Below are 17214 nucleotides of genomic sequence, written 5' to 3'. Positions count from 1 at the left end.
GTAATCCTCGCTCTGCCTTCCTTAAACTACCGTTCAAGTCCGATGAAGTACACCACCATGTGAACAAAGCAATACGGAAATACAAGTTGCCGGTACGTGTCGTATACGAGCACTCGGGCAGCCTCAGGCGTCAACTGTGCCGTTCGGCGCTGTCACCACCCAAGTGCGTAAACGAGCCCAACATTACTGAAAAAAGACGAAGAGGACGTCCACTAGGGCCTTGCATTACCTGTCAGTCTGGAGGCGAACGAGTATGTATGACAAAGAATGTAGTCTACGAATTGCAATGCAAATGGTGCCGGGAAACGTATGTTGGGGAGACGGAACGCTCCTTGGAAACAAGAATTCGGGAGCACAATGGCGAGGCACGCCGTCGCACTCTCGATAAGCCATGGGGTGACCACGTGCGCGACAAACATTCTGGCGAGAGTATAGCTGCTGCGGATAGTGTGTTCTCGGCTGTGTCAGTCCTGGCAAGGGCAGGCGACAGAGCAAGCAGAAAACTGCGAGAAGCTGTTGAAATCCGCAACTTGCGGCCGCAAGTAAACACTAATGCTGGCTGGGCACTACTGTGAATATATTATCGTATCTGGATATTAATATATCACCAATCCCTTTCGCCACCTTTGTAGCTGACACATTTGGCGCAAACACAGCACAGCACAGTATATTTGCTGCTCCTTTGTAGAGTGCACATCATTGCAAACCTGATGAGGGCTATATGCCGAAACGTTGTTTTAACTACGAAAATGTGTTCGAACGTTGCAGTGTAAATAGAAGGGAGCGAGTCCGCTCCATCTGTAATTCTACAAAATCTCAATACAAAAAATTTAACAAAACGCCAAGAATCTGGAGAAAAAGACTCAATCCAATTCTTTGTTGCCACAACGGGAGGAACAGGCCTGTGTGTGCTTGAATGATGCATCGCAGCATACTAATCCACATTCCTTCCATTTATCTGGTGCGTCCAGAGCGTGACGATGTCGAGACCAGATGGTCGACGGAGCACCTGGCCCCCAGCACCATGGCTGCTGCATGTTCCCATTGCGTGCACCACATGGCTTTTAGTAAAAAACAATCCGTGCAGATCTACCAGCAACTTACCTGGACTTGGAGGACAAGGTGCGTATTCGTTGTCGAAAGTTCTGACCACCAGACGTCTTGGTGCTGGATAGCTCCGACACATTCCTGAAGTACAGAACGACGTGGGATTTTCACCTGATTGCTATTCTACAAACTATCCATGTACAGCCAACTTTGCATATAACGACACTCGGCGGGGCATCAGAAAAGTTTCCTTATTCGCGAAGTGTCCTTATACCCAAAATCTCATTATGTGTATTACAGTTAGATGGGACTTTGCCCTGGGTATGGAAATTCTGTCGTTATTCGCGAATTGTCGTTATATCCGCCGTCGTTATTAGCGAAGTGGACTGTACATATAGTGCGAACCTTACACGTTCCCAGGTTTCGTATTTAGCAAATGAATACAGCGAAACCTGTCACCCGTGGACTGGCTTCAGCAGCTTTCATGGCACTCAATGCTTCCTCTTGCTTTAAAGTAGGCGTGCACTTTCATGTCTGGCGACAATTGGGTAGGACGTACTTCCAGCTAGCTGGTGTGAAGCTATGTCTCGAGGAAGAGGCACAGAGATAGATAGAAAGATAGATAGAAAGATAGATTGAAAGATAGATAGAAAGATAGAAAGAAGAGAGGGGAGGGAAAAAGAAAGGAAGAGAGATAGATAGATCATAGAGAGAGAGAGAGAGGGGGGGGGGGGGGGTTGTAAAGGTTAAGTCCCTTAGTTAGCCTCCAGAGTCCAAACGTATTTGAAACCAGTCACTCACCTTGGCTTATGCAGTGATGAAGAGCGAGAGCGTGACGATGATGTCTTCTCTACTCCTAAGGTAGCTGCCATGGCAACATCGGAGTCCTCACTGCCGGCCTTCATGTCATCAGCTCTCCTGGTGCGGGCAAACATGGCACATGACATTTGGCCCAGAATCTGCGAAAACCAGGCTTAGGGTGAAATTTCACAAAATGACTTTTTCCCATTTTCAGCTTCTACTGGGCATGGGAGGTCAGGAGACAAAATATTACAGGTGTGGGTCGACTCATAGTGGTATTAAAAGTATCTCAAACACACCAGGGTATTGTGTTAAAAAATCCAAAAAAAACACAAAATTGTTATCACAGGAAAGAAATGAAGAGAGATCCACCAGAGTGAAGGAAGAGACATGGATGATTTTTGTTTAGGTGACATGACAAGGTAGGCATGTGGGGGCAGGCTTGTTGTGGCCCCTTGGTGCTGCAGGCTGTAGTGGCCATGCACAGTTCTGCATGAATTTTGTTTGCACCTCACTCAGCACATTCTGGGGCTGCATACATGTACTGGCATGCTCTGGCGCTACACACCACAAGGAAACCCGACTCCAGTTGAGATGGCACCTTTTGAAGGGTGAATCTAGTACAACTATTCAAAAACAAGCAAGAACACAGCCTTTCAAACTGTTCCACTGTTCGTACTATGCGCATAGTGATAGTGTGCTGGCGTGCTGCAGTGTCTGCTTGGTGCTGACCAGCAAGTGAAATCTCGGCACGCCGTACAATCCCTTGCAGCTAGCTGTCCAGCGAGGAAAGTCTCGAGTGGAGGCCTCTCGATCTGCTCGCTCATTCGCCTGGCATTCAGTAGCACTTCATCGCCAAGGACTTCAATTCAAAACAGTTTTCACACTGCGCTTCTAGCCTTTTTCCTCGTGAACTTGCTGCAAACGTATGAGCTCTGCTGCGCGTGTTCCCTTTGCGTGAGGCCCAGAAACAGCTAGTATCTCCATACTTCGATTGGCTGGGTCGATGCCGTCCAGGTTCTCCTCGCTATCGCCATCACGACTCTAACTGGAGACGATTTCTTCACCATTTTCCGCAAGCAGCAGCTAGCGCAGAAATTTCGCCATCCCTGAGTGAAGGAGATGGAATCCGTTCGATCAGCTCAAAAACTCTTCGTTGTGACTAGAGAAGTAGCAGGGAATATTCTACCGGAAGCCCTTTGACTTCCCTGACTGCTGAAACCCTTCCTGCCATGACTGCTACTTCTTCAAACAAGCGAGATTCTCTTTGGTTCCACTTCACTGCACTCGAGCGTCCACGCGACACAACCTTTTTACAAAACATCATTTTTCCATTGCGCGAAATCACGCGACACCTGTACATTTTCAATCTGCGGGATGAAGATGACGACGTCCATGCATCAGGTATCAGGGGGTAGTAAGATACTGGTATATTACTACTCCACGCCTCAAATCGTGCTGTCAAGCGTATGCGGGGGAGTGTAGCATGCCATCCCTTACACTTTCCAGCTCAGGGTTACCCTCGCTACCAATGGACGAAATTTCAGGGTCACAGCTTGCGCAACGGCTTTGTCCTGTGCGAATGGCCACTCGACATACTCAGCACAAATTTTCTATTGCATGCATGCACAAAATGTTCAACTTTCGTATTTTTGGCGACTTTACCACCGTCGTGGAGGCTGGTTGGTGAGGAGCAGGTAGCCATCCCTTGTGGAATCAAACACATGGTTCCACAGTGTGACTGATTCCGCAAGAGCCAGGTCCATACGAGGAACATTCGCTTTGTCTTTTACCATCGAAGTAAGTCACTTTTCTTGTTCTCAGTGTTTTTTACGTTCAACGTTTCTGAGATTTTTGAATTATTCACTTTTCATTCTTTCATACTTTATTTCTTCATGTTCACTGCCTCACTTGCCTTCTGATCTGGAGAATGTGACGGAGGTGACTGTTGGTTACTGCCTGGTATAACGGTTGTCGTGCTATTGCTGTATTTCCGTCCTTCTCGCGACGTTGTAGATCATAAACAATTTGAAATCACATGAATTGTACTTACCGTCGTGCGTGCGGTATTAGGAAACACTGTGCAGATTAGATCGTCGCAATGTATCTATATGTGTGTCTGGTCATCCTGTGCCACGCAAGAACTCCAACCAGACGCATTCGTCCTCGGCCCTGTTGATCGATTGTCCACTCGTCTTTCCTTGAAGAACGATCGATCAAAAAAAATCGAGCTCGAGGACTTTTTGCAAAAAAAAGGCTGAAAAAAGGAAGAAAAAACGGTGCTCAGAATGAGATTCGAGTACACAACCATGGTCCCAGCAGTTTATGTGGATGTCGCTCATAGATGCGCGATTTCGCGCAATGTCAAAAAAATGATTTTCACCCTAAGCCTGGTTTTCGCAGAAGTTGGGCCATTTGGTGTTTGCCAATGTTTTGGCCATGACAAGCAATGTACAGTTGCGCTCGGTGAAATTCAACCAAGAGTGCAAATTTGGCGCCCTCAAGTTCCACAGCCCTTCTCGCACCGACACAAGTGCGATTGCGACTGGACGTACACATGTTCCTCTACAGTGATGTGATCGGAACTGGCACAGGGCGACAGTTTTGTTCTTCGGGTCGGATTTCACGGAACACAACTGTAGCAGAGAAATTATGGTTTTTATGTTGCCCATTTCGCCAGGTGTGTTTTAACCACCATTTCTCTGCTATAATTATTATTGCGATGCTGCTGTACTTGAAGTGTCTCTCTCTCTCTCTCTCTCTCTCTCTCTCTCTCTCTCTCTCTCTCTCTCTCTCTCTCTCTCTCTCTCTCTCTCTCTCTCACACACACACACACACACACACACACACACACACACACACACACACACACACACACACACACACACACACACACACACACACACACACACACACACACACACACACACACCATTGGACCATTGGACGCCCATCGCCGAAGGCGATGATAGCGATGCTACAGCAGAAGCCATAGCAGCTTGTGCTGGGATTGCACCATTCAACAACTTGCAAGGCTGAAAAATTGACCGCCACTATTCAGCTTGGTCTACACCACACAGCTATGAAGTGGCTTTTTCTGGCCAGTGAATCCTTACTTTTTGGTCTTTTTTCATTTTTTTTCCGCACACACATCACACCACATACTCCGGCATGCACTGGCTGTTGGTAACCACCCAGGAGAATGAAAGAAAAGTCAGGAGAAGTCTGAGAAAGAGAAGAAAGACATGTGTGACCATAATCGTCGGGAATCAAACCCGCAACCATGGCCAGCAATCAAGGACATCTGAGAGTTGTAATTTTTGTACTCCTCCGAGGTGTGATTTTTGGCGTGCTGGGCCAAGCACAAGGAAGCCATCTGCAAAAAAACTGCAGAAAATGGTTGTTGTTTGATCCTTTGGTGTAATCTTTGTTTCTAGTCGAAGCTAGTTGCTGTTTGGAGCAGAAACGCTGAAATTGACTATTTTCTGCATGTACTCATACATGTACTCATGTACTCAGGCATGCAGTCTCACTCGTATTTTAGCTCTTTTTCTGGAATGGATGCTGCTCTGCGCCCCTTGGTGAACATTTCCTGCGCTCGTGGAGCAGCTGAAAAGGACCACTGGTATGTCTGGTTCCTGGTTTGAAAGTGGAGAGTCGACTTTTGTGCCTTGAAAAAGGAGTAGAGAGCGATAAAGGTACGTCTGTGGCTGATTTTTGAGTGCTCCTCGTACATTTTTGATCGTGATAGAAATTCTCAGACCAAAGTCAGACCAAAGTCAGCGCGATGATGGTCGTACAGTTTTCTTGTGAATTTTTTAGTTGTTTCATCTCGTATCTATGTCAGTATCGTGATGGTGAAGTGGAGAGGGTGATTTTCTTCCTCTAGGCTTCGTTCGGCCGACTTTGCTTCGTCCTCGTTGAAAAGTGATCCTGAAAAAAGGTCGATTCGCAAAATTATGTTGATTTTCAATGTACGAGATGACATGCGATTGCTGGCTATGCTATCGCTTGGAAATCGCTGCACATACCACTGCACCATATGGGACACACACACACACACACACACACACACACACACACACACACACACACACACACACACACACACACACATACACATACACACATGTCCACACACACACACACACACACATGTCCACACATGCATGCACTGGAGACCTCACCCACCCTTCTCTACCTACCATATTTGTAGCACCAGGTCTTCATTTAGGAGATTTGACACATTTCTGCACAATGTAAGGGCAAGGGGGAGGCAAGAGTCACAAGATCAAAACAACATAATTATCTGGATGGATAGCAGGCACAGTTTTGACACAGTGGATACAGCACAGCTTAGTTATGAAACCTGTCCAAGCCGACCGCTCAACGGACGTTCAACATGTGGTCCCCAATTACAGGTGGTCTTCGTATCCAGGGTCACATGACTGGAAATAGCAGCCCTTGGACCTAGTTGTAGTGGTCCTCCAGGACGGGTAGTCACCTTGTCAGAGTGGTCGCCTTGATATGTTTTACTGTAGTTATGAACACATGCGCACTGCTATTTCACACGCACAATCCAAATTAACATCTCGCCGCTGAGCACTCGCTAAATGATCAGAGGGTAAACTATTTTGCTTTTTGTTTTTAAATACACACATACCTCGGTTATCCGGACCCCGAAGTTACGGGCACTGCGGTCTACCGGGTGTTGTTTTATTATATTATTATGTACGCTATCCTATATGCACCCACCCGCGTGCATCTGTCTTTTTGTACGCAGCTTACGTCAGCTTACGTCATGCACTCGTATTTGGCATGCACGCATGACTACACATTGAGCATGCTGATTCCGTTGTGCTGTTCTTTGTTTTGTGCTTCTTTTCCACTCGCTCCTCGATGGAGACTACTAGTATTCATTTAGGATAAACCAATACGTTTATCACACCGGGCACCCTTTGGACGAATTTAAGTGAAAATATGACTACTCTTTTGTCACTTTTTGGAACAAAGTGACATCACATGCCTTATCTATGGCCCTTCCCCAACAAAAAATGTACATGTATGTGATTCGGAGTCACCAACATTTCAAAGTTACGGGCAGTGCCCGGTCCCGGACTGCCCAGATAAGCGAGGTACGAGTGCGTACAGTATTTTCTGGAGCATAAGCTGCACCTCCGTTTTTTTGGCCACGAAATACAGATCCACCCTACTTATCACCGTTAGTTTGATCATCGAAGTATAAGCCGGAACCCCTTTCTTGGGTGAGTGTTCAGTGTTCAGAGTGCGGCTTATACGCTGGAAAATACAGTACTAGTATTACAGTAAAACCTGGTTTGAGCAACCACCCCACGGTGCAAGGAAAAGCGGTTGTTAAAGCCAGGTGGTCTTTAGAACCAGGTCCCACAGTGTCTGTGTAGAACTGTCTGTGCATGGATAAACGCTCGTTAAGAGCAGGTGGTCGCTAAAACGAGGGGTCGCTTACACCAGCTTTTACTGTATTTTGCTCTTACAGCTGAGGAATGGGTGTACAGTAAAACCTGTCAAGGCGACTACTTGGATAAGGTGACCAAGTATCCAAGGGCACCACAATCATCAGGACCAAGGGTTGTCAATTTCCGTCAAATGACACTGGATGAGGAGACCACCTGTACACAGCGACCACAGTTTGGAGGTCCCTTGAGCGGTCGCCTTAGACAGGTTTCACTTTGTTATATCTTGGTCTTACAGCTGCACCCGGCTGCCGTCCCACTCTGGTGAGTCCTCGCAGTCAACCATTAGGTGGGAGTACAGGTGAGTTGCGGATATCTGCTCCTCGAGTTTCTGCTTTTCACGCACGGCGCGGAAGGAGGAGGAGGTGGACGAGGAGGATGTGGAGGAAGAAGGCTGGCTCTGAGAGGGCCTGACCAGGGCTCTCCAGAAGAGTTGACTCTTGATGGCTGCAGTGAGTTAGTGGTATGGAGAAAAGACACCAATTGAATCAGGTCAGCTAGTAATGGACTGCTAACACGTTACAGGACGACCGAAAGCAGTTTCTGATTGGTCCGGTAGTACCGTAAGACCGGATATTATTTTAACGTCAATTAAAGTTAACGATCTCCGGATTTTTGTGGGTTAGCGAGATGAAATTCTAACGAATTCTGTGTCAAAACCGGCAAATGACTGTACATGTACAGTCAAACCTCTTTAGGACAAACATCAAGGGACCGATGATATTTGTTTGCAATAACGGGAGTTCTTCTCATCCATATGTTGTACCCAGTGAATACACAGGGTTTTATCCAATACAGTTACGAATACTGGTTCTTCTTAGGCAAACATTTGTCTTATCAGTGTTCTTCCTAACGAGGTTTCACTGAACATATCGTTTCGCACATAACGACTTCAAATGTTAACGATTCTGGTCTTACAGTATCCTGGCCTTTCATACAGTTTATGTAGGATGTGGCAGGTACAGTCAGACCTCGCTTATCCGGTGCTTTTTTTATCCAGATCCCTCGCCATCCGGAAGAAAATCGTTGGTTACCGATTTACAGCATATGCCATGCATATGTTGTAGGCCTACAGTATGTGTGTTCGATTATCCGGTTCCCTCGCCTATCCGGATATTTTTTTGTGGAAAACGGATGTGTGCGGTTATGCGAGGTCTGACTGTACACATGCCCTCTACAGCAGTAAACACGTGTTAGGGAGCAAAAAGTTGGTCCGGTAATAATCTCATAAACCGCACCGGTTCCGGCGGGCCTGCGTTACAGAAGTTGTCAAGGCAGAATGCAGTCAGCTTACACCCACACACACATCGATTTACTATCCAGTAGCATTGATATGGTTGGTCCAGCGATGGCTTATACAGCAACATGAACCAAGCCACTAGGCCAACAACGAGTGGTACGACCGGGGGTCGGGGATAGGATTTTTCGGCCAACCGGGCACGTTTTAACACCCAACAGGTGCTCTGACCATCCTGGTCGTGCCATGTGTGACGCCCCTCATTAGACCACGTCACACATGCACACAACGTACACACACACACACACACACACTCACACACACACACACACACACACAAACACACACACTCAGACTCAGACATAGACATGCCCATCGCGGATGTTAGACATAGCAACTTGTGCTGGGATTACACCATTCAACAGCTTGCAAGGATTCATCAGCCTTGCTCACACACACACACACACACACACACACACACACACACACACACACACACACACACACACACACACACACGCACACACACACGCACACACGCACACACACACGCACCGAATGATACACAGTGACTACCATAGCACATATGAAAACATTGTTCACAAACTTGCAACAGGCAAATGCCCTCACCTGTACCAGCACGCGAAGCGGGATGCTTGACAAGTAAAGGACCAATGTCTTTGGCCTTAATCACTGCTAAACTGATGGGTATGAAGTCCTGGTGTATACACACGCACACTCATGCACATAGACACACACAGACAGACACATACAGACACACACACATGCCCACACAAACACACACATGCACAGATGCACACATCCTTGCGCGCATACTAGTGCACATGTTTATGATCACAGATGTTCCTCTATCTCTCCAACCCCCCCCCCCCCACGTATATGTTGTACATGTGGTTGTGTTGTGCATGCGGCTGCGCGTGTAGCTCTTTGTCGTACGTGTGACTGCGCGTGTAGCTCTTTGTCGTACACGTGGCTGCGCGTGTAGCTCTTTGTCGTGCATGTGGCTGCGCTTGTGGCTCTTTGTCGTACACGTGGCTGCGCTTGTGTCTCTTTGTCGTACATGTGGCTGCGTTTGTGTCTCTGTGTCGTACATGCTGCTGCCCCGTGGTACACGCTGCTGCGCTGTCTTGGAACGCTTTGTACATGCCGCTGCACCGTCTTCTGTCCCCTCCGTATGCATTCTTTCTCATCTCGTCCCCGTTGTATACGCATCTTCTCGTCTTGTCTCCTTTGTATTTGTCTGGTTGCCGTCTTGTGTCCGTCGTATTTCCTCGTCTGCCGTCTTTGTCTCCCGTCCCGTTCGGGACTTGTTGTACTATTCCCATGCACCTCTTTCGTCTCCCTCGCCCCACTTTTTCCACACTTTTTCCACGTCCCCACAATATATTCTCTTGTCCTGTCTGGTGGGAGTTCAGTTCTCCAGTCGCCTCTTGAAGTGAAGTACAAGAAAAGCTCTCTCTCAATTTGACTAGTCCGTTAGATGTGTGGCGTGGCGAGGGAATCATAGAAGAGGCAGCTCGTTCTCCAACCCGAGACGACATTTGGCGCCCAACATATCGTATCCACGACCCTGAAGCTCGTCGCCGTCAGCTCGTGTTCCTCTTCTCCCCGCCGTACCGCCGTGTAATCACCAATGACGTACTACGAACGCCCGGGCCCCGCATTGGCGCGCCTCCTCAGGCGAGCACCCGGTCTTGCCAGGTTGATTTGTGTTGTCGTTTCTTCAATTCTTGTAGTCCAAGCGTGCATTGGGTCCCGGCTTAGGTCCGTGGTCCCTTCGATTGTCCGTAGAGTATATGTACCGTAGTTTTGTAGGCCTAGTTTCCAGTGGCTCCGGCCAGTTATTGCAATCCGTACTTCTCGACATCCTAGGCGTAGATCTCCTTGTTTCGTTGTAACTTGCCCTGGGTGAGAATGCCGTGTTGAGCAATTTTGAAAATTTGAAAAAAAAAGAAAGAAAAAAACTGTTTCGCAACGGCATCCGAACAATATCTCGTGTTGTACTATACCTAGTTACTCATGTCGTCGGGGGTTTTAATCCCTCGCACGATAGCCCTTCCGATTACTCTCTTATACATCACACGCACGCCACACTCAGAGGACAGATTATTTTCGTCTTACTCCAAGGAGAGTCTCAGGAAGAAGGCACCCAAAACAACCAGAATGCGCACGATAAGCATGCAAGCATGCGCACAACAACAAGAACATGTACGATAATCTCCAACCGGCGCAGTCCGCGCGCGGTCCGCACCAACGTGCCAAAAGGGGCACACACGTGCCAAAAGGGCAGGGACAACATACTTCCACATGAAAAAAAATGCATCCTCTCCTGAGGATGGGAGAGAAGAAAACAAAACGAGAAGACAGACAGGAGAAAAAGAAATCAAATGTGAACAACATACACATGCAGATACGCAGGGCCAAAACAGTAGGATACATTAGTAACTCCGGACAACGGGGGAAAAGCCAAAGCAAAGGGGTGGAAAGAAAACAGACTGGGCCCACCCATAGAGGGAACCGCCATCTTTCAGGCGTGGGCCCCCGGAAAACAACCACCTCGCCCTGGTGCGAAGCCAAGGCAAACCGACGGTACGGCGAAGACCGCGGCAGCTGAACCGGGTGACCAGTCATCTGACAGCACAGGAGTTGTCCGGAAAACCATCACGCAGCCGATGGGGCTACGAAAACTCACAGATACACACACAGAAAGAAAGAAACAAGGACTGACGCAAACATCTCAGCAATACTAGGAGCCAAAATTCAGACAAGAAAAACCACAAGAAGGAATGGCAGAACAGCAACGTTGAACACGCCTACGGATACAGGGGCAGTCTATCCATGAGGACACCAGATAGCACACAAACAAATCGGTCACCAATACGCAAACAAAAATTAACATAGAAAAACCACAGGGCGCTACCCTGAATAACCACAGGCCTCTAACCTGAAAAAACCACAGGTCTCTAACCTGAAAAAACCCACAGGGATTGAACCTGAATATCACGCGTGAAACACAACCGCTCACGAAACACAAAAAAACACCGTCCTGAACCCTACTGGGACGCACAAAGGCCAGCCAGCAAAACACGGAAACCGAACACCCGCAAGGCGAACCGATACAAATAAGCGCTGGATCCCACCAGCCCACCAGGCAGACCGTGGCTCACCATGATCGGACGCCCCCCTAGGTGAAATGAAGAGACCCACGTGCCAAAACACAAATACCAAACAACACACTCACAGAAATATTGCCACCCGGACCGTCAACGAGAATCTCAGAAGCATGTTACACCACTGGGCGTCAGCCATTCCACATGAGCGGGACAACCAGGCGGAGCACTAAAACGCTCGACACAAAACATGATTACTAGTAAAACGAAAAAGAAAGCACTTGTACTTGAAACTGGAAACGACGGAGTGCCACCACATCGAGTAAATCGATGGGGACATCTACCAAACTGAAACAAATCGGACGACACAGGATCGGAGCAGTCCGACGACACCGAAACGACGTGCACCAGTGCACAACACAGGGCGAGTAAACAAACACGAACAAAGCTACCCATGCTGACTACCATGATGACGTACCAAGCAACACGATGAGCATGCACGACAGCACGGACAACAAACTAAGGTTACTTTCAAGTCAGAAGGTGTGAAAACACAGTGCACACGACCACTCGAACAGCCAGAGGCCGGAGGGCGACAATGTACACTGGTTCAAAACACCGCACACACAACGTGGGCCACAATCATGTACTAACAAGAGCGAGGCTCGAACGAGGTACTTGTACACAAGAGAACAACCCGGGACTTCAATGCCACGAAGCGAAACAATTATTTTGAAAATCCCAAATCGAAGACTAGTACCAGGAGAACTACGTACAAGGTACCAAACATTACGCAGGGCAGACAAAGCATGCTCACCTGAGTAGGAGCTCCGAGGACAGGGTTGAGCAGATGGAGCAAAGCGGAGCCATGGCGAGGACGCGTGGAGAAGACAAGATTTGAAGCCACGGCGAAAACGAAAACGATCTCAGGGTCGTGGGAAACGATGCCACTAGCTGGGCGCCAATTGTCGTCGGGGTTTTTTTTATTCCCTCGCACGATAGCCCTTCCGATTACTCTCTTATTCATTCATCACACGTATGCCACACTCAGAGGACAGATAATCATTGCTGTTCCAAGGAGAGTCTCAGGAAGAAGGCACCATAAGCATGCAAGCATGCGCACAACAACAAGAACATGTACGATAATCTCCAACCGGCGCAGTCCGCGCGCGGTCCGCACCAACGTGCCAAAAGGGGCACACACGTGCCAAAAGGGCAGGGACAACACTCATCTTCATTATAGAGTTGGTGGACAAGCCGTTGATTATTCACTCTCATTGTAATATCAAAAAGTATTCTTTCTAGACCAAAGAGTGGTATATTTGATAACATTTAATAACCATAGAAATATTTACGATACTTCTCCAGACGTTTCGTTGTTCTGAACAACATCGTCAGTGGATAAAGAAAGTTCTTTATCCACTGACGATGTTGTTCAGAACAACGAAACGTCTGGAGAAGTATCGCAAATATTTCTATGGTTATTAAATTTTATCAAATATAGCACTCTTTGGTCTAGAAAGAATACTTTTTTGACATCTTCATTATGTCCCAGCCAACCCAGGGCAAGGTCACTGTTGAGGGCGCAGGCAAGTGGCTGATGCCCAAACCGTTTGCGGGCTCGTCTAGGGAGGACCTGCAATCGTTCCTGAATGACTTTTCACTGTGCCTAGAGGCAAATGGTTATGTCGAGGTCGCACAACCAAACGATACGGTAGATGCTGAATCTAGGGCTAAACTAGAGCTAATGGCCCGGGTAATCCTCTGCAAAAGCTTAACCGGCAGTGCAGCGTTAATGCTGCAGTCCTTGACAGCCGCCGAACGCCTAGATAGAGCCACCATAGAGCAGGCTTTACATGATAGATTTAGGGACAAGGGTAAGGAACTTTTGCGCCAGACCGAGCTCCAGGCTCGCAAACCGCGGGTGGGGGAAACATTGACGGATTTCGGGGACGCCATCCAAGTTTTAGTCGCGAAGGCCTACCCGGGGGCCCCCTCCACCATTGCTAACACAGTTTTGGTCCGGGCTTTTCTAGATGCATTGGACCCGGACATGCGACGACGGGTGGGGGACCACGAGCCAACCACACTATTAAGAGCTGTCCAGAAAGCGGTCGTGTTAGAGACGCAGGATAGGCTACACCCCGCTAGTCAGCCTGTCTTCGTGGCATCCGCTGCGCCTAACGTCGAGTCACGGCTCCATAGTTTAGAAAAATTGTGCGAAACCCACACCCGTCTCCTGGAGACTTTGTGCGAGACAAGGGGCGATCCGGGGTCCATCCGGGGTCCCACCAGCGGGGTCAGGGTCCCCGTTGTTTCGGTTGCGGGAAGTTGGGCACATTAGGGCCGAGTGCCGGCAGCGGCGGCCGCAGCCGCAAGGCCGCCAACAACAATTTCCAAATACGCGCCAGGCGCCCGGAAGACAACAGCCGGGGGTCGGGTAGGCTCCCCCACCCTCACAGTGATTTAAACTAGACGAGGCGGCTGGTGCGGGTCTTCCTGCCGCCTCGACCAAGGAAACGCAGACAAATGAAGAATGTATTGCTGTGGCTTTGCCAATTTATAAAAATGATACCATGGATGTGTGTGACCCTTTCTTCGCTTTGCCTATGGGGGAAACCAATGATTTAGCAGCTTCGGCTGCGCCCGAGTGTCCGGACCTGTTGTCCCCGGCAACCGAGGGTGGTGCTGCTACGGTACAATATGTAGAATGTCCTACTAATGCTGCCTCTGTGTCTGATGCGTGTGATGTATGTGCCTTCGAGCATACACCGGCGGAAGCCCATCTCTGCACTCCACCTGCCGCTTCACTGCCCTCCCCTCCGTCTATTCCGGTCGAGTCCTCGGATGCGCCCTCCCGGTTGGTGCTCTCACGGCCGTCACCGATGCTGTGCCTTTCTACATCCACCGCGCTGGCACCAGTCTCTTCGTGTCAGGTAAGTTAAGTACTGATGTGTGTACTTCTGTAGTATCCTGTCTAGTTGATACGGGGGCGGCTATCACATTGGCAAATTTTGCGGTGGTGCAGAAATTGCACGCAGAGCACTTATTGCGACCTGCATCGGAGTTGGGAGTGTCAGCACTATACACGGCGGGCGGGGAACCTTAGATATGAATTGCTGCTTATCCCTGACATTTCAGTTTGGACACATTTCGTTTACAGCACGGGTTTTGGCAGTCGCTGGGTTAACGGAGGAGTGTTTGTTGGGGGCCAACATTTTGGCAGCCCATGGTTTTTCGCTGCACCTAGATGGGTCACCGCGGTTAACGTTAGCAGGGCACACCGTCCCACTATCTAGGGGCCGGGGGATATAGTGCCAGTGAATTCCGCCAGGTTCGGCGGTGACGTGCAAAGCACGTTGTGGTTAGGGTTTTCGACCCTGATGCTGATAGCAAGTGTTTGCGGTTCAGCGCGGCTGGTTTTAGTGTGCAAACTAGCGTTGGCTTTTACTTTTGTAATTGCATTTATTGTCCGGAGTGGGGTCACGTGGCCTGTGTGTTCCCCTACCCCGGTGGTCGCCCCGAGGGTCTGCCCCCCCCCCCTGCTGCTCCGCCCGAACTTTCCTATTCTATTTTTTTTTTTTTTTTTTTTTTTTTACTGAATACCACAGTGCTATCTCCTTAGTGTCTCCTGTCGTGAATATGCATCACGAATCCGCGTTACGCTCATTATGTCTTTATTTGTTTATGTGTTACATCATGTTGACGTCATGCTGATGTCTTGCTGCACGCATTGCGTGCACCGTTTTGCAGCTCTCAGGCCAGAGCATGCGCAGCGAGCCTGTGGCTCCTTTTTTGCTGCCTTTTCCCTTTTGCATGCTTCACTTGTCTCTACTTGTCTCAACTTGTCTCAAATAAGGTTTTCTGGTGACACTCCTTTTCAAGTCACCTAATCCTTTCAAGTAATACGTGCAATGTCGTTCCATGAACCGGAACCCCTCCATATTTGAGTTACCAAGACGTATTTGTGCGTGGCTATACAAGCTCTCCCACTCAACAGTTCAAAGTTGCGCACATCTCCTGTAGAAATTCCCCCATGGTCGCAGCTGCTGTTGCGGGGCGCGGTCACCACACCTCCCGAGATGATTGGTCTGATAGAAGCTGTTGTGGACTCTGATCTGGGGTATGCCCTACCCGTGCTGTTTGCTCTGTACCGCCGTCTGGTAGTGTCCCCTTGTGTCTAACCAATGTGTCTGATGTGCCGGTGTGGTTGGAGCGTGGCATGCATGTATGTAGGGCAGTTCCTACCGGTGGAGGACCCTCGGCCGGATGTCTCAACAGACGAGGGTGTGGCAGTGGGCGTGCAGTCAGCGACGTCCGCTTCTACCCCAGCGGATCGCTTTGATCTCTCTCGGTTCGCTGGCACTGCGAAACAACGCCAAGCTCTGGTCAGTTTGCTAAACGATTTAACGATGTCATTGCAGTAGATGATTGTGATGTGGGAGAATCCCCCTCTTGACCCATTGCATCGACACCGACTAGTACTCGTACTGCCACGAGCCTCCTCTCAATTTGGTTATTCCTCTCTTTCTTATTTAGCCGCTGACAGCTGGAACTCAGTTCCGCATCGGTCCGCCTTGCTGCTTCACCAAGTCAATTTCGTATCGCAATCCTAGATTGGCTAGGGTACCCCTTAAGAAGACCATAGGTCTGTGGGGACTGCCCTAGAGAAATATGAATAAATACTTTACTACTACTACCGGCGCTACACGCCCAATTTGTCAGGGACCGAGACGAATTTCCCCTCCCAGGGTCAAGATTGTGGCCGAAGAGGTTGAGAAAATGTTAGACAGGGTATAATATCCCCTAGCGTGTCTCCGTGGGCTGGCCCCATTGTACTGGTACAAAAACCAGATGGTTCAATTAGGTTCTGTGTCGACTACCGTAAATTAAATGATGCCACGCATAAGGATTCGTACCCCTTGCCTAGGATTGAAGGCACTTTGGATAGGCTGGGTGGGGCGCAGTGTTTCTCCACATTAGACCAGCAGTTGGGTTACTGGCAGGTGCCAGTGGAGGGGAAGGATCAGCAGAAAACGGCATTCATCACTCCACAGGGGCTATTCGAACTCCGCCGCATGCCCTTTGGCCTCTGCAATGCTCCTGCCACGTTCCAGCAGATGATGCATGCTGTGATGCGGGGCCTTTCCCCCCTCTACTGTCTAGTGTATCTCGATGATGTGATTGTGTTTTCTCGCACCTTCGCGGAGCACTTGTGCCGTTTGGAGGCTGTGCTAACTGCATTACGAAGAGCGAAACTAAAAATAAAACCTAGAAAGTTCCATTTGTTGCTTGCCGAGGTCCATTTCCTAGGGCATGTAGTCTCGGCTAAGGGTATTTCCACGGACCCGGGGAAAGTAAAAGCAGTACAGGAATGGAAACAGCCAGCCACACTTAAGTCACTCCAATCCTTTCTCGGATTTGCGTCATATTATCGTCGGTTCATTCCGCATTTTACTTCGGTGGCCCATCCACTGCATGAACTCTTGAGAAAGGAAACCCCATT

At 48.9% G+C, this 17214-nt stretch overlaps 1 protein-coding gene across 1 annotated transcript in view; it reads right to left on the bottom strand.

The window, feature by feature from the left end:
• Positions 1-17214, bottom strand: part of LOC135828034 (uncharacterized) — a 28544-nt gene that overhangs the window by 8762 nt on the left and 2568 nt on the right. Inside the window, exons 4-8 of the mRNA XM_065340469.1 lie at positions 9208-9295; positions 7577-7787; positions 6054-6098; positions 1849-1965; positions 1105-1188 (exon numbers count right to left, since the gene is read on the bottom strand). Coding sequence (XP_065196541.1) covers positions 1105-1188; positions 1849-1965; positions 6054-6098; positions 7577-7787; positions 9208-9295 — 545 coding nt within the window. The remainder of the gene's footprint in view (positions 1-1104; positions 1189-1848; positions 1966-6053; positions 6099-7576; positions 7788-9207; positions 9296-17214) is intronic.

Source organism: Sycon ciliatum, chromosome 12 (genome assembly GCF_964019385.1).
Source record: "Sycon ciliatum chromosome 12, ocSycCili1.1, whole genome shotgun sequence".
Taxonomy (NCBI): Eukaryota; Metazoa; Porifera; class Calcarea; order Leucosolenida; family Sycettidae; genus Sycon; species Sycon ciliatum.
This window is presented reverse-complemented; position numbering and strand designations above follow the sequence as displayed.